The sequence below is a fragment of the Peromyscus californicus genome, unplaced genomic scaffold (assembly GCF_007827085.1).
Source record: "Peromyscus californicus insignis strain IS unplaced genomic scaffold, ASM782708v3 Scaffold_18__1_contigs__length_77618521, whole genome shotgun sequence".
Lineage (NCBI taxonomy): Eukaryota > Metazoa > Chordata > Mammalia > Rodentia > Cricetidae > Peromyscus > Peromyscus californicus.
The window spans coordinates 54,626,196-54,653,537 of NW_026294480.1; the positions used below are offsets into that span (position 1 = coordinate 54,626,196).

The window sequence follows — 27,342 nt, forward strand, 5'->3', positions numbered from 1 at the left end:
GACAGCCAAGGTGGTTACACAGAGAAACCCTGTCTCAAAAAAAAACCCAGCAACAATAACAAAACAAAACCAGCTTCACCCATCCTGCCTCTAAACTTGAAAAATACAATGAAGCATGGACTATAGTTTTGCATCTGAATCTCAGAATCATCTATCTCTTGCACTTCTTTCTAAATTATTTTATCATATTTATATGTCAATTGTGTTCACATTTTTCTTGGTGTTATAAAAGTGATAGTGTGCTAAGTGTTGTCCCTGATGACTTTATTTAGTTCTGTATTGCTAAGATTTACCCATATTGTATCACCGTAGCTCAGTTTTGACTACTGTATTAATATCACCTTGTATAACAATTACACAGTTCATGTCATACATGTCCATGGCCTTTGGTGGCTTTTGGTTTTACTGCTGTGATATAGTGGACAGTGCTCTTTGGACGCTGAGCTTTTCTGAAGAGGTACACCAGCATACACATTTAGTAGGAAGATAAAAGATTCTCTGGATACACACTGGGCATTTTGTATTGTCACACTTCATTGCCATTGCCCCTCCCTGTAGAGATTTTTCTTTGGGCCACCAGCTCACAAAAAAACGACATGGAAGCTTATTAATTATGAAAGCTTGGCGGATAGCTTAGGCTTGTTTCTAGCTACCCCCTGTAACTTAAATTAACCCATTTCTATTCGTCTACGTGCTGCCACGTGATTTGTGGCTTTTACTTCTCCTCCTCCGTTTCTTGCTCCCTCTCCATCCAGCTGGAGACTCTGTCTTCTTCTCAGAGCTCTCTGTCCAGAAGTCCCTACTATACCCCTGTCTAACTATTGGCCATTCAGCTTTGTATTAAACCAGTCACAGTGACACATCTTCACACAGTGTAAAGGAATATTCTACAGCACCTCGTTTGTATCTGTCCTTCACTTCCATAGCTCCTTATACTTCAATGTGTTACAACGTGTATATAATTTACATCTAGGTTCTGCATATGAGACAGTATGTAGTGTCTTTCTGAATAAGGCTTATTTCTCCTTAACACATCTCCAGTTCTCTCCATCTCTGCATGTACCATCAGCTCATTCATTATAGCTCTGTGAATGAATGATAGAATGGACCACATTTTCTTTATCTGCCCATCTGCGGATGCACGTTGAGGCTGGTTCCTTGGTGTTGTAATTAGTGCATCAATGAACATGGATATGAAAGTATTTGACTTAAAATCTTTTGTGTGTACCTGGGAATGGTACAGCTAGACTATATGGTAGTTTTATTTTTAGTTTTTTTGAGGAAACTGTGCTGATTTCCATGGTTGCTGTTCCCATCATCAGCAAAAGCAGTTCCTCTTTCTCAGTATCCTTGCCTGCATTTATTATATCTTTTTTTTTAATAGTCATTCCAGTGGGTGTAAGATGAAATCTCAGTGGACTTTTAATTTACATTTCAGTAAAGTAATGCCTAAAGATGTGGAACACTTTCACATACTGATCATTTTATATTTCTCTGAGAACTTTCTATTCAGTTCATTATCCCATTTAGTGATGGGTTTTTTGTTGTTGTTATTTCGTTTTGTGAGTTCTTCATAGATGGTGTACACTGACCTTTGTGTAGTTGTCAGAGATTTCCTCCTCCTCTCTGTGCTGTGTTCCTCTAGCAGTTTCAGTTTTCAGGTTTTACATTAAAGACTTTGATCCTTTTTTTTTTAAACGAAATATAAGGTGTGGGTCTGTCTAGTTGGTTGTTAGTCTGCAGATACCCAGGTTACAGTGTGTGTTTTGAGACCTTGGGTAGCCACAGACAAGTGAGTTGATTTCCGGGCCCTGTGTTGTGTTCTGTTGGTGTGTTACTGTGATTCTCGTGTGACTGAGATCAGGTGCTGTGATGCCCCCAGCACTGCCGTGTTTGGGGTTGGTTGTGTGACTGTCCGGTGTCTTGTGGTTCCGTATGAGTCTGAAGTGTTAGTAAGGTGGTGGCTTTCCTGAGAACTTTCCCGGCTGCTTCCTTGTTTTGTACCAACACTTGGACCAGCGTGCGTACGTGTGTTGTGTGAACAAGTTATTGGTGTTAATGCGAGCATTGTAAGTGGCTTTTCTGTTGGGATGTCTGTTCCTAGGTTTAAGGGTTTTTTTCTGCTATGATTTTATTGACCGGGTTCTCTCCTGTAAATTTTTGGGTTTGGTTTCTTGGTCGTATTTTGGGATTCTTGAACATTGTAGTCATGCTTAGTTTGTTTTTGTTTTTTTGTTTTCTTTAAAAAAAAACTTTTCTGTTTGAGTGTAATGTTTCCTTGACCTTGTCTTTTCCTTTTCTTGTTTTAAATAAGATTTATTTTTATTTTATGTGCCTGAGTGTTTTGCCTGCATGCATGTCTGTGTAACGTATGCATGCAGTGCCTGTAGAGACCAGAAAGTGTTAGCTCCTGGAACTGGAGTCATACATACACAGCTGGGAAGAACTCCGGGTCTCTCAGGGAGAGCAGCCAGTGTTCCTGGCCACTCCTTGACCCTTGTCCTACATACCTGATAATTCTTTCTTCTGCTTTGTTGATTCTTTTGGTGATACTTCTACTTTTCTTTTTAATTTAGTTTATGTGAAACTTTCATTTTCAAAATCTCAGTTGACTTACTGAATTTCTCTTTGATTTTGCTTTTTTAGCTACATGGCTGAGATTTGCTTACTTTCTCCTCTGCTGCTGGCTTTCCTCTAGATGCTGGTTTGATTTCTTCCTTAATTCACCCATGTGTTTAGATCCTTATTGAGGACATTGATCATTTTTTTGCTATTAAACTTTGAGGTCATCTGGCTTCCACCCACTCAGTCTAAATTCATGAGTGGAGTTAAGATCTTTGAGGGAGTCTTGTTGCCTTGCCCTTCCACGTTTCTTGTGTTTCTGTGTTACAATGTGTGCGACTCTTGGTTTAGATACTTCTCCCCGTTTTATTTAGGGATCTTGTTAGGAAGTAGCTTACTTTGGTGACTCAATCAATTTCCAGTTCCATTTAGTGAGAAGCAAATAAGCTGGGTTTTGTTGTAGTGGTTTTCTTGTTTATTTTTTCCAGACAGGGTTTCACTGCAGTCCTGGCTGTCCTAGAACTTGCTGTGAAGACCAGGCTGGCCTCGAACTCACAGAGATCCACCTGTCTCTGCCTCCCGAATGATGGTATGAAAGGCATGGAAACAGGAAACCCATTAATGTAGTATGTGTTTCTTGAAAATAAAAAACTAGAATAAATGTGGAAATGGTCAGCGGATCAGATGGAGGAGGCGGGGACTGGAGAAGGTAAGTAGGTAGACAAAAGGGAGAGAGAAGAGCATGAAGATTGTGAAGGGGAAGAGAAAAGAACAGGCAGTTAAAAAGGAAAAGGATTCTCCAGTAATGAGAAAATATGTGGACAAGAAAGATGAAAGGAAGAAGGGGAATAAAGGAAAACAAAAACTCTTTCAAAAATACAAAAAGAAGATGAGTGTGGCAGCACACGCCTTCAATTCCAGCGTCCAAAGAGGCAGAGGCAGGGGAATCTCTGAGTTTGAGGCCAGCTGGTCTACATAGGGAGTTCCAGGACAGCCAGGGATATACAGAGAAGTCTTCTCTTGCACACAAAATTTACGAAGATAAATTCACTGGTGTTGGAGAGATGGCTCAGCAGTTAAAAGATTGTACTATATTACAGAGGACCTGAGTCAGGTTTCCAGGACCCAGACCTCTTTACATGGGATGGCCCCGAGGGTACTTGCAGTCACCTCACATGCCCATCCACACACAGACACAAGCACATGATTGGGAGAGAATTGGGAGTAGAGAGGTGGTTCTGCAGTTTGTACTATTATAGAGGACCCGGGTCAAGTTCCTGGGACCAGAAGTTAAGAACACTCTTTGCTCTTTCTGAGGACCCAGGTTTGGCTCCTAACACTTCTGTGGTGGCACACAACTCCAGTCTCGGAGGTTCTGATGCCCTTTTCCAACCACTGCAGGCCTGCACACACATGGTACAGATACATATGCACGCAGAACATCCATTTGTATAATACAGAAAATTTTTTAAATCTTTAAAACATTCAAAATTTTACTAGAAAAGAACCAGAGGCATTAAAAGGATTGCCTGTTGTTGATGGAAATGCTTAAACAAATGCATTAAAGGTGGTAAAAAATATGAAAAAGTAAAACTACTAAATACAAAAAAGAAAAGGAAGGGCAATAGTAACACTGGTGTGGCGTCTTACTGAGTCTTTGGAAATTGGGGCATGCCTGGGATGTGCAGGTTGTGAGAAAGTCAGTTAACTGTACAGGGGCTCTTGGCTTTCTTACAGTTTATTCTGGTCTGAAGCTTGTGTGAGTGTCTTCACTTTGGTAGATTCGTGTCGTTGCATGCCAGGGTCCTGTGCTGGCCACTCTTTGCTTTGTAGACTGCACTGAGTGGTTCTCCCGTCTTCCTGAGAGTGTGGGAAACAACCCTAGCGCTAAACTCTTTTTCCTACTTATATGCCCTGCTAAATATTATTCACCGTGCTGGTGGGGTAGAGCTGTGGATGTTAGGTAGTCCTCTGGAGCTTTGGCCTTCCGAGTCCATGACAGACAGTTGGCACCAGGTGGTTTGCTCTTAGCTCAAGGGCACCAAGAGTTAGATTGTCTTTCTTTGTGTACGTTTTGGCCTACACTGAGCCCCGCTGCCGCCGGCGCCGAGCCCTGCTACCTTTACTTGTCGTCAGAGTTTGACTGTCAGCTCTCTAAAATTTGTCTCCCAGGATTGTCCCTCATTCTGGGGCAATAGCAGGCTGAATTTAGGTCCGTGTCGTGTCCCCCCCCCCCCCCCCCCCCCCCCCCCCCCCACACACACACACACACTTCAGTTGTTCTTAAACAGTAGGATGTAGGATCCCTCTCAGGATGCCACTGGGCCTCAGCCCTCTGAGCTGTTGGAAACTCCTGCCTACTGCCGATCTGTCCTGGCATAGAGGTCATGGTCTTAGCAGGGCCCGTGACTGGGTTTGAGGTTTGCAAGGCGCTTGTCCTGTGGGTAGGAGCGCGCGCCTTTAGATGCTTTCCTCTGCCTGCCGTAGGCATCGTGTGACTGGAGCTGGGTTTGGCTTTATCACACATTTCTAATTACTTTTATTTTTTGAAGTTATAGTATGATCACATCATTTCCCCCTTTTTCTCCCTCCAAATCTTCCCATGTATCCCTCCTTGCTGACTTTGAAATTTCATGGCCTCTATTTTTTTTTTTTTATTAACTACTGTTACGGTCTTGTTGGTGAGACATTATAGGTGTAGCTTTTGATATTCCCAGGAGACACAATCAGCAAACTCCCCAATTCTCTGGCTTTTACAACCTTTCTGCCCCACCTCCTCTTCTAAAAAGTTCCTTGAGCCTTAGGTTGCAGGAGTTGTTTTATTGATGTATCCCTTGGGACTGGGCTCCACAACTCTGCATTTTAATTGGTTGTGGTTTTCTGTATGGTCTGTGTCTGTTGAAAAGAGAAGTTTTCCTTGACGAGAGTGAAGACTGCATTTGTCTGTGGGTATAAGGATAAATATTCAGAATGTAGTAGAGATTATGCTGCCTTAGTAAAGTGGTGGATATAGGTTCGTTTTCAAGATCCATGAATTCACTAGCCCTAGGTGCACTTGACTGGGTTTCTGGTAAGTACCAGGCATGATTCCCATCTTGTTGAACGGGTCTTAAGTCCAATTAAAGAGCTGTTGGTTACTGCCATGGTGTGTACCACTACTGCACCCTTAGTAAGGTTATTGTGCCATGCTAGTTGTTGATAGGCGTCATAGCTGGATAGAACTGTTGGTGGCTTCCCTCCTTTGAAAGCTTGCCTAGTGCCTTCTGGTACCTTGAAAGCTAGTCCTTCAGAAGATGGTATATGGATCAGTTCCAGCTCAGGGACCTCTGGACCCTGTGTCTGAAATGCATACTGTTTTCAGCAACAGGGACTGACTTTTCCTCTGGGAGCCACCCACGGGCTCTAGCACTAGCCTGTATGTGTTACTTCTTTCCTTTTCTCTAGTTACCTGCCTCTCCCTCTAGTGTTCCCAGCAGCAGTCCCTTTCTGCTTCCCTGGTTTCTGCAGTGACTTCAGGATATGTGCTCACATCTGAAGATTGGGAGCTAGGAGCCTCTGATGAGAGAGAACATGTCACATTTTTCTTTCTGGGTCTGAGTTACCTTACTCAATAGGATCATATTGTAATCTTTCAAACAGTTCCACTCCCTGGTGACTAAGCATTCAAATATGTGAGCCTGTGGGCACCCTTCTCATTCAAACCACCACACTAGCACATTCATTGAACTAATCTGTTCCCTTTCCCAGCATGGTGGCACACACCTTTGATTTCCAAAGGCAAGTAGATCTCTTGAGTTTGAGGCCAACTGTGGCTATATAGTGATGCACTGTCTCAAAAAAAAAAAAAAAAAAAAAAATAGAGTTCCCACTTTGGTTTAAGAATGTCACCTGTCCAGTATGAAGTCCATGTGTCTGTAGTTGGTTTTGGGGCCCTTGTTTAATGACCATAATGTCATACTGGATTCTAGTCAGTTCTTTGGACAAAAGTTTCAACTTTTAGCAAATTGCAGTCATTTAAAATGTAGCTTATAAAAGACAGTTGGGTAATCACTGTCAACAAGGAAAGAGTTAGACATTGGAAGTTTGTAGGAACACAGGTTTTTACTTCAGTAGTGTAGCAGCTACTGATAGGAGCAGAGTCATCCCAGCAAGGCCAGCTGCCAGCTTGTGAAGATGGTGACTGAAATAATGGAAACTTAATTGCAGAGTTCTAGCTACTCAAAGTGTGGATTAAAGAAAGACTAAATGTTACTTGGCCTAAACTATATAAGCATTCCAAAATGGAACTTGGAATTGAAATATATTTTACTTTGCTTAAGTTTGCTCTGGCTTGCTAAATACTCAGATGCTTCTAAAGCAAGCACTTTTACTTTTTCTTCAATTTAAAAGTATTGTGTTCTGTGGAAGAGAAACTGCACTGTAAAAAAAAGGTAGTATTTGGGTAAGTGTGGTTTATATACTGTCAAGCAGAACAGTTCAGTAAAAGTGTGTGGCTGTGTGCCAGGACTGTTGTGCCATCACTCTGTGAGTGCTGCTGTGGCTCTTCAGCTTTGGTTTGTACTTACCGTGTCGTTGACATTCTCTGTTGATACCGTAATATCTCTAGAGATGCACGTCATAGCTCAGACTTCGGGAGCCCGTGTTAACTGTACACTTGCTTTCTAGGTCGCATGCTGTTGCCTGTGTCAATCAGTTCATCATCAGTCGGACTCAGGCACTTATGCTGCACATTGATTCCTTCATTGAGGTAAGATTCATCACTGCCCACGTAAGGACTGCCCTGGTGCTGTGGGTTCATTATATAACTAGTAATTTACAGTGTGAAAGTAGTTATTATTGCTGCTGGTGTGAAAATTGGACACAATGTGATGATTTTTTCCTAGCTGAAAATAAAAGCACTCTTTGTGTGATAGAACATCGGAGGGGTGCTGCAATGCTGCTCATGGGGGACGTCTGTAGTTCTGTTTAACAACTTCACTACAAAGAATCCTTCCTCAATGTACCATTCAAATTGTGTGTGCAAATTGTTTTTCCCAGCTTGTGAGTAATATTTGAAACAAGTAAACAGAAAACAGTAAGACTGGATGAAGATAACAGTCCAGATGGTACAGACTAGAAGAGCCGCTGTGTAATGGTTGACCTTCAGTGGCCAGACCATTTAGGCCGACATTCTGTTTTTACATTGACTTCCCTTGTAAAGGTAGAGGTGGCAAGAGGACTATTAATACTAACTCTTAAATACCAAGTACCATCTTGGTGGGATAAATGCAGATCGAAATATCTGGCCATGATCCATAAACAGTACAGTTTCTTTTCAGAACCTCTTGCCTGATAACAGCAACTATAAAAACGGAAATTGCAAGAAGGGGGGGGGTCATTTTATTTTTCTTAATAGCTTCTTTGCAGTTCTGGCATGAAGTAGGGGACAGCCTAGAGATGTGACTGAATATGTAGGCAGAACAGCTTCCTTGCTTTTTCTTCTCAGTCCTACATGCAGTTTCTATAAGTAACAAGTTTTTCTTTCCTGTTTGTTTTTATTTTCTAACACTGTGTCTATCTGTCTTTTCCCTCTCTCCCTCCCCTCTCCTCTTCTCTCTCTCTCTCTCTCTCTCTCTCTCTCTCTCTCTGTGTAGTGCCTAGGATGGCCTTGAACTCCTGATCATCCTACCTCTATCTCAAATGATGGGGTTGCAGGCCAACCAGACGGCACTAGCTTCCATTCTCATCTTCAAGTTGGCTTACGCTTATGGTGAAAACTTGTTGATATAGTCAGAAAGTACCAATGTGCACCTAAGAGTCTATGCAAGCCAGTTTCAACTCCCTTCTCTGGCTGACAAGTTTTTTAACCCCTACTAATGTTCACTTATAATCTGTGAAAATGAGTATCTTAGGGTTGTGACAATTGGATATATTCATACACACGAACACACACTTAACCTTCTAGAAGAATTTGTGAGAAAAAAACATAAGATTGGCTACCTTGATTACTGTTCACTTTCTACTAGTTGGTGGTTGACTTTTGAACAGCAGCAGTTTAGGGTTAAGTTTTTCAACCGACTCCCTCTGCTGCTCCATGTGAGGGTGAACACCTGTGCCCCAATGATACTGTTCCATTATTTGTTTGATTGGTTTGTTGGTTGCTTCTTTGAGACAGGGTCTCACTTGGTAGTTTCGACTGGCCTGGAACTTACTGTGTAACCATGCCTGTCCTTGAATCTCTGCCTTAGTTTCGGTGCTAGGATTGCACACCCAGAAATCCATTCTTTAAACTTTACATTTTTTTTTCCCTTACTTTAAAGTACAACTGAGGGGCTGGAGAAATTGCTCAGTGAATGAGAGTACTGGATACTCTGCCAGAGGACCCAGGTTCAATTCCCAGCACCCACATGGCAGTTCACAACTGTCTGTAATTCCAGTTCCAGGGGACCCGACAGACACACATGCAGGCAAAAGACCAGAGAACATAAATAAAAATAAATCATTTAAAAACTATTAAGGACACCTGAGCAGCTGAGAAGATGGCTCAGTCTATAACATAAAATAAAAATAAATCGTTTAAAAACTATTAAGGACACCTGAGTAGCTGAGAAGATGGCTCAGTCTATGAAGCGCGTACTGTGCAGGCCTGAGGACTTGAGTTCAGATCCCCAGCACTCACAGAAAAGCCAGGCTGGCACTGCATGTCTGTGACCCCAGCACTGGGTGCGTTAGAGACAGGGAGATTCTTTACGCTTGATGTCCAGCCATTGTCTAGAAGAATTGGTGAGGCTTCTGGTTCAGTAAGTGGTCTTACCTAATTTTTGAAAAATAATAACGTAGAGATTGGCTGTGGGATATCTTTGGCCTCCACATGCACACTTCTGTACACACATGTACTTACCTCCACCACTCACATGAATATACACTGCACACAAAAGCTATAACTTAGTGAAGTCTTTCATTAAGAATGGCATTTTAGGCCTGGAGAGATGGCTCAGTGGTTAACAACATGTACCACTCATCTAGAGGAACTGAATTCAATTCCCGGCACCCACATCAGGTGATTCACAATCACCCATAACTCCAGCTCCAAGGGATGACACCCTCTTGACGTCTATGGGCACCTGGGCACCCCCCTCCCCACATTCACATAATAAAAGAAATAATTTTTTAAATGGCTTTTTAGCCTGGTGTTACGGTGCACACCTTTAATCCCAGCATTTGGGAGGCAGAGGCAGGTGGATCTTTTGAGAGTTCCAGGACAGCCAGCAATATACAGAGATATTCAGTCTCAGAAAATCAAAAAGAAAAAAAATAGATTTTTGTTTTTGTTTTTAATCTTTATATCACAGTCATGGTCTTTGGTAGCTGCCACTTCACAGTTTATTTTTTGTTTGTTTTATCATCACTTGTTTGTGAGGTAGTTGTGGGGTTGGGGGGATGTTTGTTTGGTTTGTTTTTTTTTTTTTTAACAAAGTCTTAGGTATCCCGTTCTGGCCTTCAGCTGTCAAGTGCTATATGTCAGGCTTTAATTCAGTCTTTTTGTACTCTGTTACCTTAGCATTTCTATTAAGTATAAACCTTTTTAAAACATTGGACATTTTAAAGTTGGGGTGAAAATGTGTTTCTCCTCCAACAGAACCTCTTTGCACTGGCTGGTGATGAGGAAGCAGAGGTGAGGAAGAATGTGTGCCGGGCGCTTGTGATGCTGCTTGAAGTTCGGATGGATCGCCTGCTTCCTCATATGCATAACATAGTCGAGGTAACCTGAGCAACACAAAGCCTCGTGTCCTCCTTCCCCCAAGAGAAATACTTGGTGCAAGATGTGGAATGTGAAGATAGAGTTTTCTAGTTTATATAACGCCTTTCAGGGGAGGGGCATAAAATAGATGTGGTGGTTTTTAAATTGTAAATCCTCTTGGTGATTTGTCTCTTGTGAGATTGAAGATGTTATGGGAGGACTTTTTTAAACATAAAGATAGGTTTTAATCATCGTATCTAGGAAATTCTCATTAAACCTGGTATAGATCAAGTTATGGATGTTTGGGAAATATTAGGTGACATTCTTGAATTGTTGGAGATTAGAACTAAAAATTTGAGTTTGTTTTCTTCACATTATCAACAAGATTCGTCTGATTCAGGCTGTATTCAGTACTGCTAGAGGCAAGCTTTCCCATCTGATTTCATGTTGCTGAGTATAGTCATATTCATTTATTATATGGCTTTCCAGGTGCTTTAAACATGTGAAGTATATTGTCCAGAGCCTCACTTCTGCTTCCAGCATTCTCTTGTGTGGTGAGAGTTACGGTGTGGTAGATAGACTCTGGAGAGATGGCATGGTAGTTAGGAGTGCTCTCTGTTCTTGAAGGTTGAGCTTCCATGAACCTCGCTCTTGGAGGCGCACAGCTGCTTGTAATTCTGGGTCAGAGAGATCCACCCCTCTTCTGGCTTCAGTGGGTACTTTGTACACAAGGGGCATACTTACAGAGAAGCAGGCGCACACAAAAATACAAATATGAAATCAACAATTTTTTTTAAGATGTGTTAGAAAAAATGCTGGCATCCACAGTGTGTGGCATCTTCTGTTGTCAGAAGTATAGAAGTGGTGTCTTGACTCTGTTTGGTCTATGAAGTCAGCTATGATTGGTTGAAAGGTTAGGGTTTGAAGTTAATCAGAAAGTTTAAAATCTTACCACTTGGTGTAGGTCACAGGTGGGGAGCCTAATTTATAACGTTATGTAGTATTTTATTCAGCAGTACTCGAAGCCTAGTATTTGACACATAGCGGAGCAGAACAGGTGTATGACAGTTGCTGTATTTTGCCATGCGGTGTGTTTTAGTCCAGAAGAGAGAGTGTATTAGAAATTTGTCGATTGACTTTGATTCCAGTCCCAGCTATACTGGGAAATCCCATGAGTGAATTCAACTTCGTGTGTTCAGAGCACATACATGATAAAACACCTTGCTGAAACTACAAATTGTAGTTAAGGAATGTTAGAGCTAGGTGTGGTGATACATACCTATAATTCCCTCACTTAGGAGACAGGAGGAGGATCCTAAGTGTGAGGCCATATAGACTACATGGTGAGCTCCAGGCCGGCCTAGGATCCATGCTCATCTGCCCTGTCTCCAGAAGACAAAAACAAGGTGGAAAGAAATATAACTTTTTTTCCCAAATTAAAAAAGATTGACTTATATCACTTTGCATATGGAGAAAAGTATGTACAAGAGACAACTTGCTATTTTAAAATTCATTTTAAGGAAGACATACGGAATTATTTTTGTTTTTCTCTGATTAACATTGACATGTCAGAAAATCCAGCAGTTTCCCTGTACCCCTGCACAGAAGCAGATCAGTAATGCATACAAATCAGAACTTCATTCTTAAGCCGTGGTTCTTAAGTTTTAGTCTTGTTTTAAAGGCACATGGTTTTGAGAGATAGAGAAGTACAGGTTGGAAACCATGATTACAGAATGTAGGATCAGGACTAAATTACTGTGTACTATCCAGGATAGACTGATGAGTACTATGGATTTCCTTCACAGTACATGCTGCAAAGGACCCAAGACCAAGATGAGAACGTGGCTTTGGAGGCCTGTGAATTCTGGCTGACATTGGCTGAACAGCCAATTTGCAAAGATGTACTTGTAAGGCATCTGCCTAAGTAAGTGTCAAGTGCTGCTTGTCCTCAGCACACTCCTACTCGCATTGGAGGGAGCTTCTGAAGAAGTCGGATTTCATTATTGATATGAATAGATTTTCAAGATTACCTTTCCTTTTTTTTTTTTTTTTTTTTTTCCGGTTTTTCGAGACAGGGTTTCTCTGTGTAGCTTTGCGCCTTTTCTGGGACTCACTTGGTAGCCCAGGCTGGCCTCGAACTCACAGAGATCCGCCTGGCTCTGCCTCCCGAGTGCTGGGATTAAAGGCGTGCGCCACCACCGCCCGGCCCTTTTCTTAAACTACATGAAAATAGTTTATTCGTGTGTTGGAGGTGGATGCCCAGCTGCCAGAACAGGCATGTGGAGGTCAGAGGATGAACCCTACCTAGACAGAGAAGCATAATTGCAGTGTTTAGTTACTGTTGTATTGATCTCCTGTATTGGAACTTGAGCATGAAGGTTTGACTGACCAATATTTCTTAAACCTGTCCCATTTTATTCCTTGAGTTAATAGGAGCAGCAGCGTATCACTGGATATGCTCAAAGACTATATTGCCACTGTTGTCATTGGTTTAATTAGTGTACATAAGGTTGTTAAGACAACTTAAAATTCTGTGGATCTTTAGATCTTTGTTTCATTAATTCTCTCTAGGTTGATTCCTGTGTTAGTGAATGGCATGAAGTACTCAGATATAGACATCATCCTGCTTAAGGTAAGGAAACAGTTCTCTGATTAGGGAGCATAACATCTGTATTGGTGATAAATCTTTGAATGTGATCACTAGGACATTTATTTAAGATAGAGCCTGTGGAGAGATGGCTCAGAGATTAAGAGCACTTACTGTTCTTCTAGAAGTCCTGAGTTCGATTCCCAACAACCACATGGTGGCTCACAACCATCCGTTAATGAGATCTGGTGTCCTCTTCTGGCCTGCAATATATACATACACACACACACACACACACACACACACACACACACACACACACATGCATACACACATATACACACACATAATAAATCTTTAAAAAAAATTAAAGCTGGACCCTGTGTAAAGACTTCCTGTTACCTGTAATAGGCTACAGATGTTCAAAGTGGAACAAGCATGATCAATTTTTATGGTAGTAAGTCGTACCTTAATTGGTAGTGACATTGGGGTTTTCCTTAATTTACTTTTGACCAAAGGTATTTGGGTATTTTTAGTTTGTAATTTATTTTATTTGTTAAGACCATCTTACTCTCTGGGTTTATTTTAAATATGCTGATCTGAACTTGATCTGGGTTATTCTTATTGCACCAACCAGTAGTTGAAAGGGCCTGTAACCTGGCACGTGTCATATACTCTATTGCCCCTTTCACAGAGACCTGTTTACTGCGGAGGGGAGTAGTTTTCTCTCAGGAAGCACACTCCAGAATCCTGTGCATGACCTGTATGGTGTTCTGCTTCCTTTGCTTATGTAGGTATAAATAGCTTCAAATGAAATAGCCACTGAAGGTTTCTGTTTCCATAACAACAGGGTGACGTGGAAGAAGATGAGACAATTCCTGATAGTGAGCAGGACATAAGGCCACGGTTTCATCGCTCCAGGACAGTGGCTCAGCAGCATGAAGAGGATGGAATTGAAGAGGAAGATGATGACGATGATGAGATTGATGATGATGATACAATTTCTGACTGGAATCTGAGTAAGTCGGACAGGTGGAGGAATCACAGTTGCTCACTTGGATAAACTGTTGCTGGTGTGTAATCATCCAGTTCTTGGGAAGCTTGATGTCAGCCTGAACTAAGTGGTGAGACCTCGTCAAGAAAAGCGTAGTAATGTAGTGAGTTTGATTTGGTTTTTGGTTTTTTTTGTTTTTTGTTTTTTCGAGACAGGGTTTCTCTGTGTAGCTTTGCGCCTTTCCTGGAACTCACTTGGTAGCCCAGGCTGGCCTTGAACTCACAGAGATCCGCCTGCCTCTGCCTCCCAAATGCTGGGATTAAAGGCGTGCGCCACCACCGCCCGGTGTGAGCTTGATTTGTAAATCTGTCCAGTCATCACCATGTTCATTAATGTGGATATTTTTGTTACCCCCATCCCCACTAGCCATCAGTCTGTGTCTGTCTGAGGATTTGCTGCTCATTAATGGCCCTTCCTGACCAGCTTTGACTTGGCCGCCATGTTGTAGCATGTGCCCATAGTTTTATCCTATACCACATATTTTTCCTTTCATCAGTTGGTGGATATTTGTGTGCAGGTTTTTGTGTGGTCGTGTTTTCAGATCTGTTAGCCAGTGTATCCAGCATATGGTTTGTTGGGTCATGATGCTCTGACCAGCAGCATGTTTTACCTGGTGGCTGCACATTTTTCCCTCTGCCCCCAGTGGTATCAGCGTCTGTTTCTCATTCATATCTCTTGTTCTGTTGCCAGTCTAGTGAATGTGACTAGGAATCTTGGATTTTTATTTCCCTTAGAGCATGCCCTAGTGTTTAATAATCATCATATTCATCTTGTTTGTTGGGGTCCATCCCGCCCCATTCAGAGTCTCACTATCTAGCCCTGGAGCTTGCTGAATAGACCAGGCTGACCTCAAAATTTCATCACTCCGTCTGCCTCTGCTTCCTGAATATGAAGATTATAGTCATGCACTATTACTATGCCCTGTACATCATTACATTCCTTAGAAGGCTTTTCCTGTTTTTCCAACAAGCTTTTATATGTTTGATACAATTGTCATTAATAATCGGGATCTTCTCCATTTTATCATATTCAAAACTTAGAATTGTATTTTTGATGATGTGCATCCAAGTTATGACAATTAGCAGTGTCTCCATACTTTGTTAGATGCCCCTTGCCACAGAAACATCCTGGTAAGGACCTTCCTCTTCTTATTTTCCAAGTGTTGGGGTGTCTGATAACTTTATGATTGTCTTGCAATCTCTGTCATCCTGGACACATAATTGCTATTCTGCATGTCTAATTTGCTGTGCGCTACGCCAGAGGGTTTGTATGCATCTCACATTTAGTCACTCCCAACAACCTTCGTAGGAAGGGGATTGATAGGTTGGCATAGATAGATGGTACTGACAATAGGTTTCGTTCAACAACTGCTCACATTCATTTCCCTTTACCCTGCCACATGGAAAATCCTATGAACCTTTTAGGGCTAAAGCCAGATTTCCAAAAGACAGCAGATTGTGTATACTTGCTGTTCTTTGGTGTAGCTTCAGCACAAAAATTTTCTTTTGCTGTTTGCCACTGTGCTGTTCAGTTGTACAGATCTACCATGTGTATGATAACTAAGACCTTTTTTAATAGATGAAGTGTTTCTTGTGGGCAACGTAACAGCTTTTATTGTTGTACAAAATTTTGCTATTGACTGAAGTTTGTAATCAACTACTTGCTATCTCTAGTTTACACTGGAAAAAAGTATACGTTATATCTTTGTTATTTTAATTTGATTATCTTGTTAATGAAATCTTAGTCGGTTTATAGTTTCATAGTTATATAAAGAATTTTTCTAAAATATTTTATGTGGTAATGACTTTTGTTCCAGTTTATGTGGCTAACTTCCATATAAATGATATGCTTATTGAGCCCGGCAGTGGTAGTGCACTCTTTTAATCCCAGCACTTGGGAGGCCAAGGCAGGCAGATCTGTGTAAGTTCGAGGCCAGCCTGGTCAGCAGAGTTGAGTTTCAGGATAGCCAGGGCTATACAGAAAAACCCTATCTTGAAAAAAAAAAAAAAAGAAGAAGAAATAGACTTGATTCTAAATTATCTACTATTAGAAGTGTTAAATAGAGGGCTAGAGAGATGGCTCAGAGGTTCTGAGTTCAGTTCCCAGCAACCACATGACAGCTCATAACCATGTATAATGAGATTTGATGCCCTCTTCTGGCATGCATGTAGACAGAACACTGTATACATAATAAGTAAATAAATAGGAAGGAAGGAAGGAAGGAAGGAAGGAAGGAAGGAAGGAAGGAAGGAAGGAAGGAAGGAAAGAAGGAAAGAAAGAAAGGTTAAATAGAACTAAGCTGGTATTTTGTTGTTTTGTTTTTGAGATGGGGGTCTCTTGTAGCCCTCTCTGGCCTGGAACTCAGTGTCAAGCAGGCTGGCCTCTGAGAGATGTGCCACTGTAGGCCTGGCCCTGAGTAGAACACTGTTTTAAGTGTGACTTTATTTTTGTCTGTTTGCTTTAAAGTGAGCACATTTTGCCACAGACCTTTTACAATAACCGTGGCATTCTGGAAGCATTGGATTGAGTAGAACATTAGATTTTTCCACAAAGATATGAGAATTTGTAATCAAGTACAGAACAGAGTATCTTAATCAAATGTATTTCCTTAGGAAAATGTTCTGCCGCTGCTCTAGATGTTCTCGCGAATGTTTATCGTGATGAGCTCTTGCCACACATTTTACCGCTTCTGAAAGAACTGCTTTTCCATCACGAGTGGGTTGTTAAAGAATCAGGCATCTTGGTTTTAGGAGCAATTGCTGAAGGTAAGTCCAGTTTGAATTACAAAGTTCTTAATAGAGACTAATAAGGCTAGGTTATTTAAGGAATTGTTAACTTAGTAAGCAGAAACTTGACTCTGAATTCACATACTACATGGCTCTGCTTTGCAAGACTATTATGTGGTAGACAAGACTATGATCCATACTGAACTTAAAAGAGATGATTGAATTCAGAAGCCACCTTAAAGTAAGTCCCTACTAGGTACCACTTTATTCTTACAATGACAGGCCTACTTCTAATCCCAGCCATATGCTCTACAGATGTTTTTGTTACAGTAAAGGAAACTAAAAGGTAGAAATCTGATGTCTGAGGGCTGTTGCTTGGGAAACAAGGGCTGTTAGCTTTATTCCCCAGGTAAATCTAGGAAACTTGGTAAAACAAATGTCATTACCCTCTAGAAAGGATTCTTCTTTTGTCCTGTCTTAGCTGTAAATATCTATCCTAAAACATTTTATAGGCATCTTTGAAAACCAGTATTTTCATGACAAAATTTATAATAAAATGTAATTTTAACCTTGTATAAGATACCTAGGAACAGTTAACTCTGGTTTGTTATTTTAAATAATTCAGTATCAACTTTTCTGTTTGTAGCACTGGAAATTACTAAATTTTTCTTTGTGGATGCTTGTGTCCTTTCTTTATACAGTTGAGTTTAGCACTTCTTTTAAAGATTGCTCTTCTCTCCTAGGTTGCATGCAAGGCATGATTCCATACCTGCCCGAGCTCATTCCTCACCTTATTCAGTGCCTCTCTGATAAAAAGGCTCTTGTGCGTTCCATCACCTGCTGGACTCTTAGCCGCTATGCACACTGGGTAGTCAGCCAGCCCCCAGATACATACCTGAAGCCATTAATGACAGAATTGCTGAAGCGTATCCTGGATAGCAACAAGAGAGTGCAAGAAGCCGCTTGCAGGTGCGACAATTCATAACACAGTGTTGATTGTGAAAGTGAGCCTGGTCTTGAACCGATAGTAGAGTATTGACATCCAACCATCAGTGGAGTGCTTGTAACACACAGTGTTGCAGTTATGATGGGAAATTTAGTTTTCCTGGGTTCAGTTTTAATAGGACTGATTTGTAGCTCTGGGGTCTTTGCACATTATCATATTTTGCAATTTTTTTTTTTTTTTTGGCTAGGAAATATATTTACTCATGGTTTTGTTAAACAAAATGTGACTTTTAGCTAGACACAAGCCTTTGCTTTCTTATTCTGTCAACTGAAGTGTTTGTGGATTCTCAAAGGAATAACAACATTCTAGATAAATCTTCAGTCTACAGACCCCCTGGCATAACTTGACAGAATGTCCTGCAGACTTCTGGTGTATCCACAGTGACACTGTGTGCTTGGTGAATCAGTGCCAGTAGCTCTTCTCTTGGATTTAGGGCATTCTTCTCATATCAAAACTATTTGCTTTCATTTCTACTAGTTTCTATTTCCTGGAGCAAGGGTGCCTACCATTAAATTTTTAACTCTAAATTCACTGACCCTTATGTGGGTTTAGGGATCAAACCTCAGATACACATGCCAGGCAAGCACTTGGCCATTTACCTGCTTTTCCAGCTTATCAGTAAGTGTTCTATATGTATGTGTTCACGTGTTTGAGACAGCATCTTTCATTAGCCTAGGACTTGCGTACTAGGCTCAGCTGGCTTACCAAGGGCCTTCCCAGCTCTGGAATAAAAGCAATCACTAATACACTTGGTTTTGTTTTTTGTTTTGAATCTAGGTTCTGGAGCTTACACTCCAGATTGCTGTATTCCCAGCACTCTAACCATATGAATAATAAGCACCAAATAAACTTGTTGAATGGATAAATACAAGGACCAGAAGTCTTAATAGTTTTAGATCTCACCATAGTAGCATATTAAGAAAGGAGGAGCCAGGCAGTGGTGGTGCCCTTTGATCCCAGAGGCAGAGCTCTGAATTTGAGGCCAGCCTGATCTACAGAGTGAACTCCAGGACAGCCAGGGCTGTTACACACAGAAACCCTGTCTCCAAAAAAAAATTTATTTTATTTTTTTAAAGGAAGAGGGCGAGCTGGAGATAAGGCCCAGTGCTTAAGAACACTTAAGGTTCAGTTCCCAGCAGTACGTGACAATTCACCATTTCAGGGGATTAGATACTTAATATGATCTTCAAGGACTCCTTCATGCATGTGGGGCACATGCAGACCCAGGGATATACACATAAAAGAATTTATGAGAGAAATGAAAAATATGAAAACCCATCGTAAGCATGTGAGTGAGGCAAGGAGACACACGTGGTGTACTGTGTAATCTCGAATGAACAGGAGACTTCATTTCCTGTGTTTCTCTTTTTCATTGTAGTGCCTTTGCAACATTAGAAGAGGAGGCTTGTACAGAGCTTGTCCCGTACCTTGCCTACATACTCGATACCCTCGTCTTCGCCTTCAGTAAATACCAGCATAAGAACCTGCTCATTCTCTACGATGCCATAGGGACGCTAGCAGATTCAGTGGGACATCATTTAAACAAGCCAGTAAGATCTGAGGATGACTGCTGTGGGGACATTGCAATAAGCTGCGATAAATTCATAGTGTGCATTTCAAAGTGAAGAGACGGAGACGTGGGAACAGTTAGGTTTTGCTCCTTTGAGACTCTCTTAGGAAAGAGGGAGCAATGGAAACAAGCTGATGGTTAGTGTAGACATTAGCAATAGCATTGTGTCTGGAGGAAAGGGATAGAAAAGACTTTGTACTCTGGGTTTCTACGTTTACTTAGTGCCACTTAAGCACTCCTTAGCGCTGGCTTCAAAGCTGCTGCATCCAGACACTGTACTTCCTTCCCAGAGTACAGCAGGCATTAGGAGTCTACCATGTAAGAGTTCGAATGGGAGTGGTAGATCGAAAATGCTTGTCTGTCTCAGTGTAGAATGAGAGGTGAGACTCTTAAAGATAATGCTCAAAGACTTTGAACATAGCTCAGTGCCCCTGCGGACAGCCACTTGATAAGATACATGGTTACTGTAGGAAGAGCCTTAACTCACTTTAAATCAGGGTCATGTGAATTCAAAAGTGGAAATAGAGTAGAAAATTTTTAAGGAAACTATAAAGTGAAGAATGGGTCTTAAAAGTAGGTTTGGGGGGGGGTGGGAGGGGGGAGAACGAGGGAATCCGTGGCTGATATGTAAAATTAAATTATAAAATAAAATAAATAGTATTTGTAAAAGTAGATTACAGCCGGGCGGTGGTGGCGCACGCCTTTAATCCCAGCACTCGGGAGGCAGGGCCAGGCAGATCTCTGTGAGTTTGAGGCCAGCCTGGGCTACCAAGTAAGTTCCAGGAAAGGCGCAAAGCTACACAGAGAAACCCTGTCTCGAAAAACCAAAAATAAAAAAAAAAAGTAGATTACCAAAAAGAAAAAGTAGGTTTGTAAAAGTTTAGCACAGTTGCTCCAAATGGGCCCTAATTTTCATGAACTCAAAATGTACTAACTTGTTGACAGAGGACAGTGAAGTTCTGTGTTTTTCATTGTGTAAACAGGAATATATCCAGATGCTGATGCCTCCTCTGATCCAGAAATGGAACATGTTAAAGGATGAAGACAAAGATCTCTTCCCTTTACTTGAGGTATGCTGAACTGATGATGTTCCATTATTCCAACAGTGTAATCCATCATAGACATGTTCTGAACCAAAATGTGTGTATGTGATAAGAGTGTCAATCATTTCTCAGAACAGTTTCTGTTGAAATGCTGAATAGGCACATAACTTGTGTCTTGCAGAATTTTAAAATTTGTTCTTTGACAATTTCATACATGTATAGAATGTATCTTGGTCGTATTTTACCCAAATTTCCTCTCCCACTCCTAAAACTGCATCCCTGTGCGTCCCTCCCACTTAAATGCCCTTTGTTTTATTTTAAGATGAGGTCTCACTGTGTAGCCCTGGCTGTCCTGAAACTCATTATATACCCCAAGCTGGCCTTGAACTCATGGAGATCCCACTGCTTCTGTCTCCCAGGTGCTGGAATTAAAGGATTATCTTACCATACCTGTTTTTTTGTTTGTTTTGTTTTTGTTTTCTTTTTAAATAACCTATTTAGTCCAATTAATATTGTCTGTATGTATGCCCATGAGCATGGGGCCATTGACTAGAGCAGCCTGCCAGCAGGTGTACCCCAAAAGAAAAATTCCTATTCTGTAGTTCAGCAGCCATCAGTGACCAACCAGTAGCTGCTCAATTAGGGGTTGCCTTCATGAGCTCCTCTCTCATCTGTTCTGGAATATTGACCGGCTTGATCTTGTGCTACTGTGAGGTATGAGTGAAGTGGCCTTGTCGTATCCAGAAGGCATTTCATAGCACTCCTCTGCATCCTCCAGCTCTGTATTCTTTTTAACCCCTCCTCCATGATATTGTTCCCTGAACTTGGGGAAAGGGGTATATAGATGTCTCATTTAGGGCTGAACATTCAAAAGTCAGTTATTCTCAGCCCTTGACTGCTTCCCAATGCAAAAAGAAGCTTTTTTGACCAAGGTTAAGCTTAAGGTTAATCTGACTCTAAGTGTAAATATTTAAGTATTTTGACAACATATCCACTTAGCAAAAAACAACAGTAGTTTCACTCCAGAGGTCTTTGACCATCTTAACCATGACCTTTTGACCAGGTATACAGTCTCAAATATGAATTTTCTCCTGTGGAACAAGGCTTTGATTAAATGACAGAGTGGTTCGTTGCTCCATGATAGTCATGCCACTTCTGTACCATAGGCACAGTAGTCTGCCTGGCATACTCACTTCCTCACACTCTAAAATCTGTTTTCATGCTCAAGTTGTATGTCGTGTTTGTGTATAACTTTTACATACCCTGTATACCCTCTGTATAAATCACATCTAGAATGCTTATAATACCTGATGAATTTAGGTTAATTGTTTTCTGATTGACTGACAAGTTGACAACATTTGAAAGGATAAACCAGCTGTGATAGCCTCATAGAACAGGTGCATAGATGACAGACTTTAAAATCTGAAAACTTAGTATGTGTCCTTGATTCTCTCTAGTGCCTCTCATCAGTTGCCACAGCCTTGCAGTCTGGTTTCCTTCCATATTGTGAACCTGTGTATCAGCGCTGTGTAAACCTAGTACAGAAGACTCTAGCGCAAGCCATGGTATGTATGTGTGTGTGTGTGTATATACATATACATATATATATATATATATATATATATATATATATATATTTTAATACCTTTTTCTTCCTGACTGTCATAATTTTAGAGATATGTATAATATGTACCCACTTATTCAATGTGCAGCAACAAAGACAGTGTGTTTAATTTCAGCTAAACAATGCTCAACCAGAACAATATGAAGCTCCAGATAAAGATTTTATGATTGTGGCTCTCGACTTACTCAGTGGCCTGGCTGAAGGGCTGGGAGGCAATATCGAGCAGCTGGTAGCCCGAAGTAACATCCTGACACTAATGTATCAGTGCATGCAGGTAAGATTTGGAAGAGTGAATGAGTTGGAGCCTGCTTCTCTGTGTTACAAGAAGTTAATTTCTTCTCATTTCTTGTAGGATAAAATGCCCGAAGTTCGGCAGAGTTCTTTCGCCTTACTAGGTGATCTGACTAAAGCTTGCTTTCAGCATGTTAAGCCTTGTATAGGTATGAATGTTTTCTGCTTTGGGTGTGTGGGGTATCATATCTGTCCTAATTGTTGTATTTTTATTAAAAACAAATTTCACCAAACTACAATTAACAATCTAATTTGACAAATATGTCGTCCACCACTCCCCCTTTTTTTTTTCCTGTCTCATTGTGTAACTTTGACTGGCCTAGAACTTAAAGAGATCCACCTGCCTCTGCCTCCCAGTGCTAGGATTAAAGGTGTGTGCCACCACACACAGTAGGAATATGCTTTTGAATCAACTATTTCTGGACTTTAAGTCATGTCTACTATAGTATGTTAAGTCATTATGGTTTTAGTTTAATACTCTTATATATAAGTATGTATTTTGTTTTGTTTTTCGAGACAGTATTTCTCTGTGTAACAGCTCTAGCTGTTCTGGAACTCTCTCTATAGGCCAGGCTGGCCTCAAACACAGAGATCTCCCTTCCTCTGATGTTCCTCCTGAGTGCTAGGATTAAATGCATGCAGCAAGACTTCCCAGTTTCTAAATTATAAAACTTTTTTTGGGTTTATTTATCATGTATACATTGTTCTGCCTGCATGTATCCCTACAGGCCAGAAGAGGGCACCAGATCTCATTACAGGTGGTTGTGAGCCACCATGTGATTGCTGGGAATTGAACTCAGGACCTCTAGAAGAACAGTCAGTGCTTTTAACCGCTGAGCCATTTCTCTAGCCCCTATAAAACACTCTTATGAGAAGCTGCTCATGCAAGTGTGTAACAAAGCTCTGTTGTCAATACATGTTAAACCATGCTTCCCATGTGTTGCTGTCCATAGACAAAAAGAGCATGGGTATTTTTTTTTTTTTTGGTTTTTCGAGACAGGGTTTCTCTGTGTAGCTTTGCGCCTTTCCTGGAACTCACTTGGTAGCCCAGGCTGGCCTCGAACTCACAGAGATCCGCCTGGCTCTGCCTCCCAAGTGCTGGGATTAAAGGCATGCGCCACCACCGCCCGGCGAGCATGGGTATTTTTAAACTCAGTATTTCAGAACTTACCTCTAAAGTCTCTTTCTTATTGTTTTTCATTGTTAAAAAGATCCAGGGTTTTATCTTGAACTTACTGACATTCTTAGTGTACTGACCGAACCTCTGGTGTTATTTAATAAGCACACCGCTCCTCACTATTTGTGATAAATTAGCAGTTAGGTCGAGAAGCTAAGCTTCCGTTCACTTCCAGGGTTTGGAGTGCATGTTTGTGGGTTCTTTGTTTTAGAGATGGGTTTGTGTGCTTTTTTTTATTTAAAGATTATTTGTGTTATGTTCATGTGTATGTCATTATGCATTAAGTGCACTATGTGCATACACATCCAGGGAGGTCAGAGGACATCGGGATCTCCTGTAGCTTGAGTTAGACAGTTTGAACCACAGAATGTGGCTGCTGGGAACTGAATCCGGGTCCTCTGGAAGAGTAGCAATTGCTTTATACCGCTTAGCTGTCTCTCTGTCCCCAGTTTTGTACACTTTTTCTGAAGGTACCTGGAAACTAGTTGTCCCTCTTTTTGGTAATGCTACCAACCATGATGGTTACTAAGTAGATAGTGGTTCTCACCCTAGGTCAGTTTTGCTGTCTGGGAATGTTAACAGTATCTAGGGACATTATTTGGCCCAGGTTAGTATTACTGATGTTCATGTGTATAGACACATACATTCAGGCAAAACACTCCTACACATATAAGATAAAAGTAAATGTAGTGGGGAGCTGCTATCTGAAGTATACTTAAGCCTCATATGAAAATTCAGTAGCCAGATATTATCTATGTAATTTTAAAAAAATATTACCAACTTTAAAAAAAATTGCATTTTTTTATCAATTTCAGAATTGAAACCGTAACATTTGTTTTATGATGAAACACAATTTTTTGCCTGGATTTCATTTTCTATCTAGTAGATTTCCTTTAAAAGTAAGAAGTCTGGTGGGGCTGGAGAGATGGCTCAGAGCTTAAGAGCACTGGCTGCTCTTTCAGAGGTCATGAGTTAAATTCTCAGCAACCACATGGTGGCTCACAGCCATCTGTAATGAGATCTGGTGCCCTCTTCTGGCCTGCAGGGATATATGCAGGCAGAACACTGTATACATAATTAATTAATTAATTAGGGTTTTTTTTTTAGTTAGAAGTCTGTTGACAAATTTACTACATAGCCTTATTTTATTACTTTGTTGTTCTTTTTGTTTTTCCTAGCTGATTTCATGCCAATATTGGGAACAAATCTAAATCCAGAGTTTATTTCAGTCTGCAACAATGCCACCTGGGCAATTGGGGAAATATCAATTCAAATGGGTAAGGTTATTTTACCTCTGAACTGTGTGTACTTGTAGGTGCCTTGATCATTTTCATCACTGCTCTGTTTTGGTTTGTTTTTAATTTTTTAAGATTCTGAGAGAGTGGAGGGAGGGAAGGAGGAAGACAAACCTGTGTCGTAGTTAGGAAGGGAAAAACTGTTTGTGATGCTGTCTTAACGTTCTCTTCTTGTTCTCTCTTTCTGTGGTGTGACCTAGGTATAGAGATGCAGCCTTATATCCCTATGGTGTTACACCAGCTTGTAGAAATCATTAACAGACCCAACACACCAAAGACGCTGTTAGAGAACACAGGTACCATATGACTGAATGTTATGGTGAAGAGAGAATGATTTGCTTCTTAAGTGTAAATCGAGATGTGCAGAGAAACCAAAGCAAAGCTCGCTTTGACAGTCCAGCCCCTTAGTGTTGTCATGGGTTTGAGTTCTTGAGAACAGGGTCTTAGTTTAGCTGTGTTCAGTAGCCAGTTTGTAGGGACATTGGAAAAACAGTTCTCTACGTATTCTCAAATTCACTACCCTCTAATATGTATTCTTGCTAAGCTAATCGTTGGGTCATATGATTTTATTTTAAATTCAGAAAGTTACTGAGAAAAGTAATGACTTTATATATTTACATATGGCCCAAAATAGTTTAATTCAGCAACTAATTGGCTCAAAATGTCATATATATTTTGTATTTTATCCTAAACTCTTGTTAAATCAGGAACTTAAGCAGTTCCTGGTGGGGTTTTTCTTTTAGGGGCTGTTTCCCTCCTGCATTTATGTAAAGCATGTTGGTGTTAAAGAGTGCCTTCCATACAATAGCACACATAGGGTGATTATGTCTCTTTGCCTTCCACCCTCTCTGACAGTTCTAATGAATATTTAAGTTTGGTTTTTGTTCAGGCACATCTCTTTCTTTATATATTGAGGTAATAATTCTAGTAGTTTCTTCATAGTTGGAGTCCTACCATTCTAACTGGATAAAGATTAAAATAAGGTTTTCCAAATATGAAAGTTTTCAGAGGCATTTTAATTTGGTATTTTTAAATTACACAGTTTTACCCTCATGAACTAAAGTTTATAATGTTTATTGGTATGGAAGGAAATCTTTTAATTATGAAACAATTATCTGGCTGATTGGCTGTATGGGTACTGTTTACTTCAAAGTAAATTAGATTTTCTTATTGAAAAATATAGCAGTCCATGTGTAGAATGATTTCAAAATGTTGGCAGGTTTTTTATCTTCTTAGACTGCAGTACCTATACATGACATTCAGAGTGGAAACACTTGGCTAGTGTAAGAATATTGTTGAACCTAAAGAAACATTCCTATTTATCTTTAAATGTGAATGCATAACTGCAAATAAATGTTGAGTGTAATGTATATTGAAGTTTCTTGTGGGATATCAGCTGGTGGATGTCTTATACTTCCTTCAACAAATTGGCTTTTTTTATCAGATTATACTCCTGGCATGGTCATTCCTCAGTAATAATAAAACAGTTGATAATGCCGTACAAGTTGATGGACTTAATCAGTATGAGAACCACATGGGACTCATTCAGTTACTTTTGCCCCAAGTGGCCACATACATTACTGACTTCGTTCCTTACCCCAAAGAATGGGCTTTAAACTATTGAAATCACCATGTTTTAGCAATTTACTCTATTTTCAATATTCCCTGAGGCCAATTCTTAGTGTGCTGTATTTGCTTTTTCCAACTAGTATATCCTACACTGAACTTTTTCAATGGACCATCATCTGCTTTCTCGCATGTTTCATTGGATTGTTCATACTTGCCTGTTTAATGAGAATGTTGCATAGTTTTGTGTCTTTCGAACATAGGTTTTCTTTCTCTTGCTTCATATGAATCTGCTGAATTTTAGTATTATCTGTGTAGTTTGCTTCAAGTAATCCTTAAACATTTTCTTTACCCTCCCAACCCCACCCTTTTTTTATGAAAGGTTAACCTGTAAGTTTTTGAGAGAACACCATTAAAGCACCTCATGGTTTGTTTTCTGTTTGTATATTTACCCGTTGTGTATAAATGTATTTATATGTATGTACCTTTGAATTGCAAGATGGCAGTTCTGAGTTGCAGCTCTTTCAGCTCTTTGTACATGTTAGGAATTCCTGAATTTTAATGGAGCATGTTTACCCACTTCATTTTTTAATTCTTTTTTAAATTAAATAATGTTCTAGTGCTATGCTATTAACTATTTTGTGTTAGGCCTTTTGTAGCAAAGATTGTTTTTTTCCTGTAGTCCATATCACCTGTCATTACAGTGGACTATCTAAATTTCCTCCAGTAGAATTTTATCTCGTGGCTAGTGCTGTTACCCGATTTACTGGAGGTTTGTCAGAATGGAGTTTGATACACCAAACAGTTGCTCAGCCTGTTCATTGGGTGGTCACCATGGCACTTCGTGTCTGACCATTGATTTTGACACAAGCAACAAAGCCCCACTAATTGAGAAAAGTTAACTTAAAAGCTACCAAAATTTGGGTTAATATCCGTAGGTGATTTTTAAAGGTTGTAAATGCTTATTAAAAAGTTGAGAAATTTTGAATTAATGCAGCTCCAGAGATTGGTGTTTGAATGAACTTCATAAATGTAATCACATTTACTGATAATTCTTGGGGAAAGATTTCATATTCTGAAGTTTGGAGTGGCTTTGCAGGAGGATTCTCTAAGCCCACTCA

General features: G+C 40.4%; 1 protein-coding gene across 5 annotated transcripts in view; it reads left to right on the plus strand.

Annotated features, from left to right (window-relative positions):
• Nucleotides 1-27,342, plus strand: part of Tnpo1 (transportin 1) — an 88,615-nt gene that overhangs the window by 49,578 nt on the left and 11,695 nt on the right. For all 5 annotated transcript variants that reach the window (XR_008219565.1, XM_052743458.1, XM_052743457.1 and 2 more), the window contains exons 7-20: nucleotides 7,228-7,309; nucleotides 10,181-10,303; nucleotides 12,088-12,206; nucleotides 12,854-12,914; nucleotides 13,720-13,888; nucleotides 16,536-16,688; nucleotides 17,393-17,618; nucleotides 19,034-19,205; nucleotides 20,209-20,295; nucleotides 21,726-21,833; nucleotides 22,008-22,166; nucleotides 22,245-22,332; nucleotides 24,539-24,637; nucleotides 24,856-24,951. Coding sequence is in view for 4 of the 5 variants with exons in the window: in XM_052743458.1 (XP_052599418.1) it covers nucleotides 7,228-7,309; nucleotides 10,181-10,303; nucleotides 12,088-12,206; nucleotides 12,854-12,914; nucleotides 13,720-13,888; nucleotides 16,536-16,688; nucleotides 17,393-17,618; nucleotides 19,034-19,205; nucleotides 20,209-20,295; nucleotides 21,726-21,833; nucleotides 22,008-22,166; nucleotides 22,245-22,332; nucleotides 24,539-24,637; nucleotides 24,856-24,951 (1,742 nt within the window). In the remaining variant the exon portion in view is untranslated. The remainder of the gene's footprint in view (nucleotides 1-7,227; nucleotides 7,310-10,180; nucleotides 10,304-12,087; nucleotides 12,207-12,853; nucleotides 12,915-13,719; nucleotides 13,889-16,535; nucleotides 16,689-17,392; nucleotides 17,619-19,033; nucleotides 19,206-20,208; nucleotides 20,296-21,725; nucleotides 21,834-22,007; nucleotides 22,167-22,244; nucleotides 22,333-24,538; nucleotides 24,638-24,855; nucleotides 24,952-27,342) is intronic.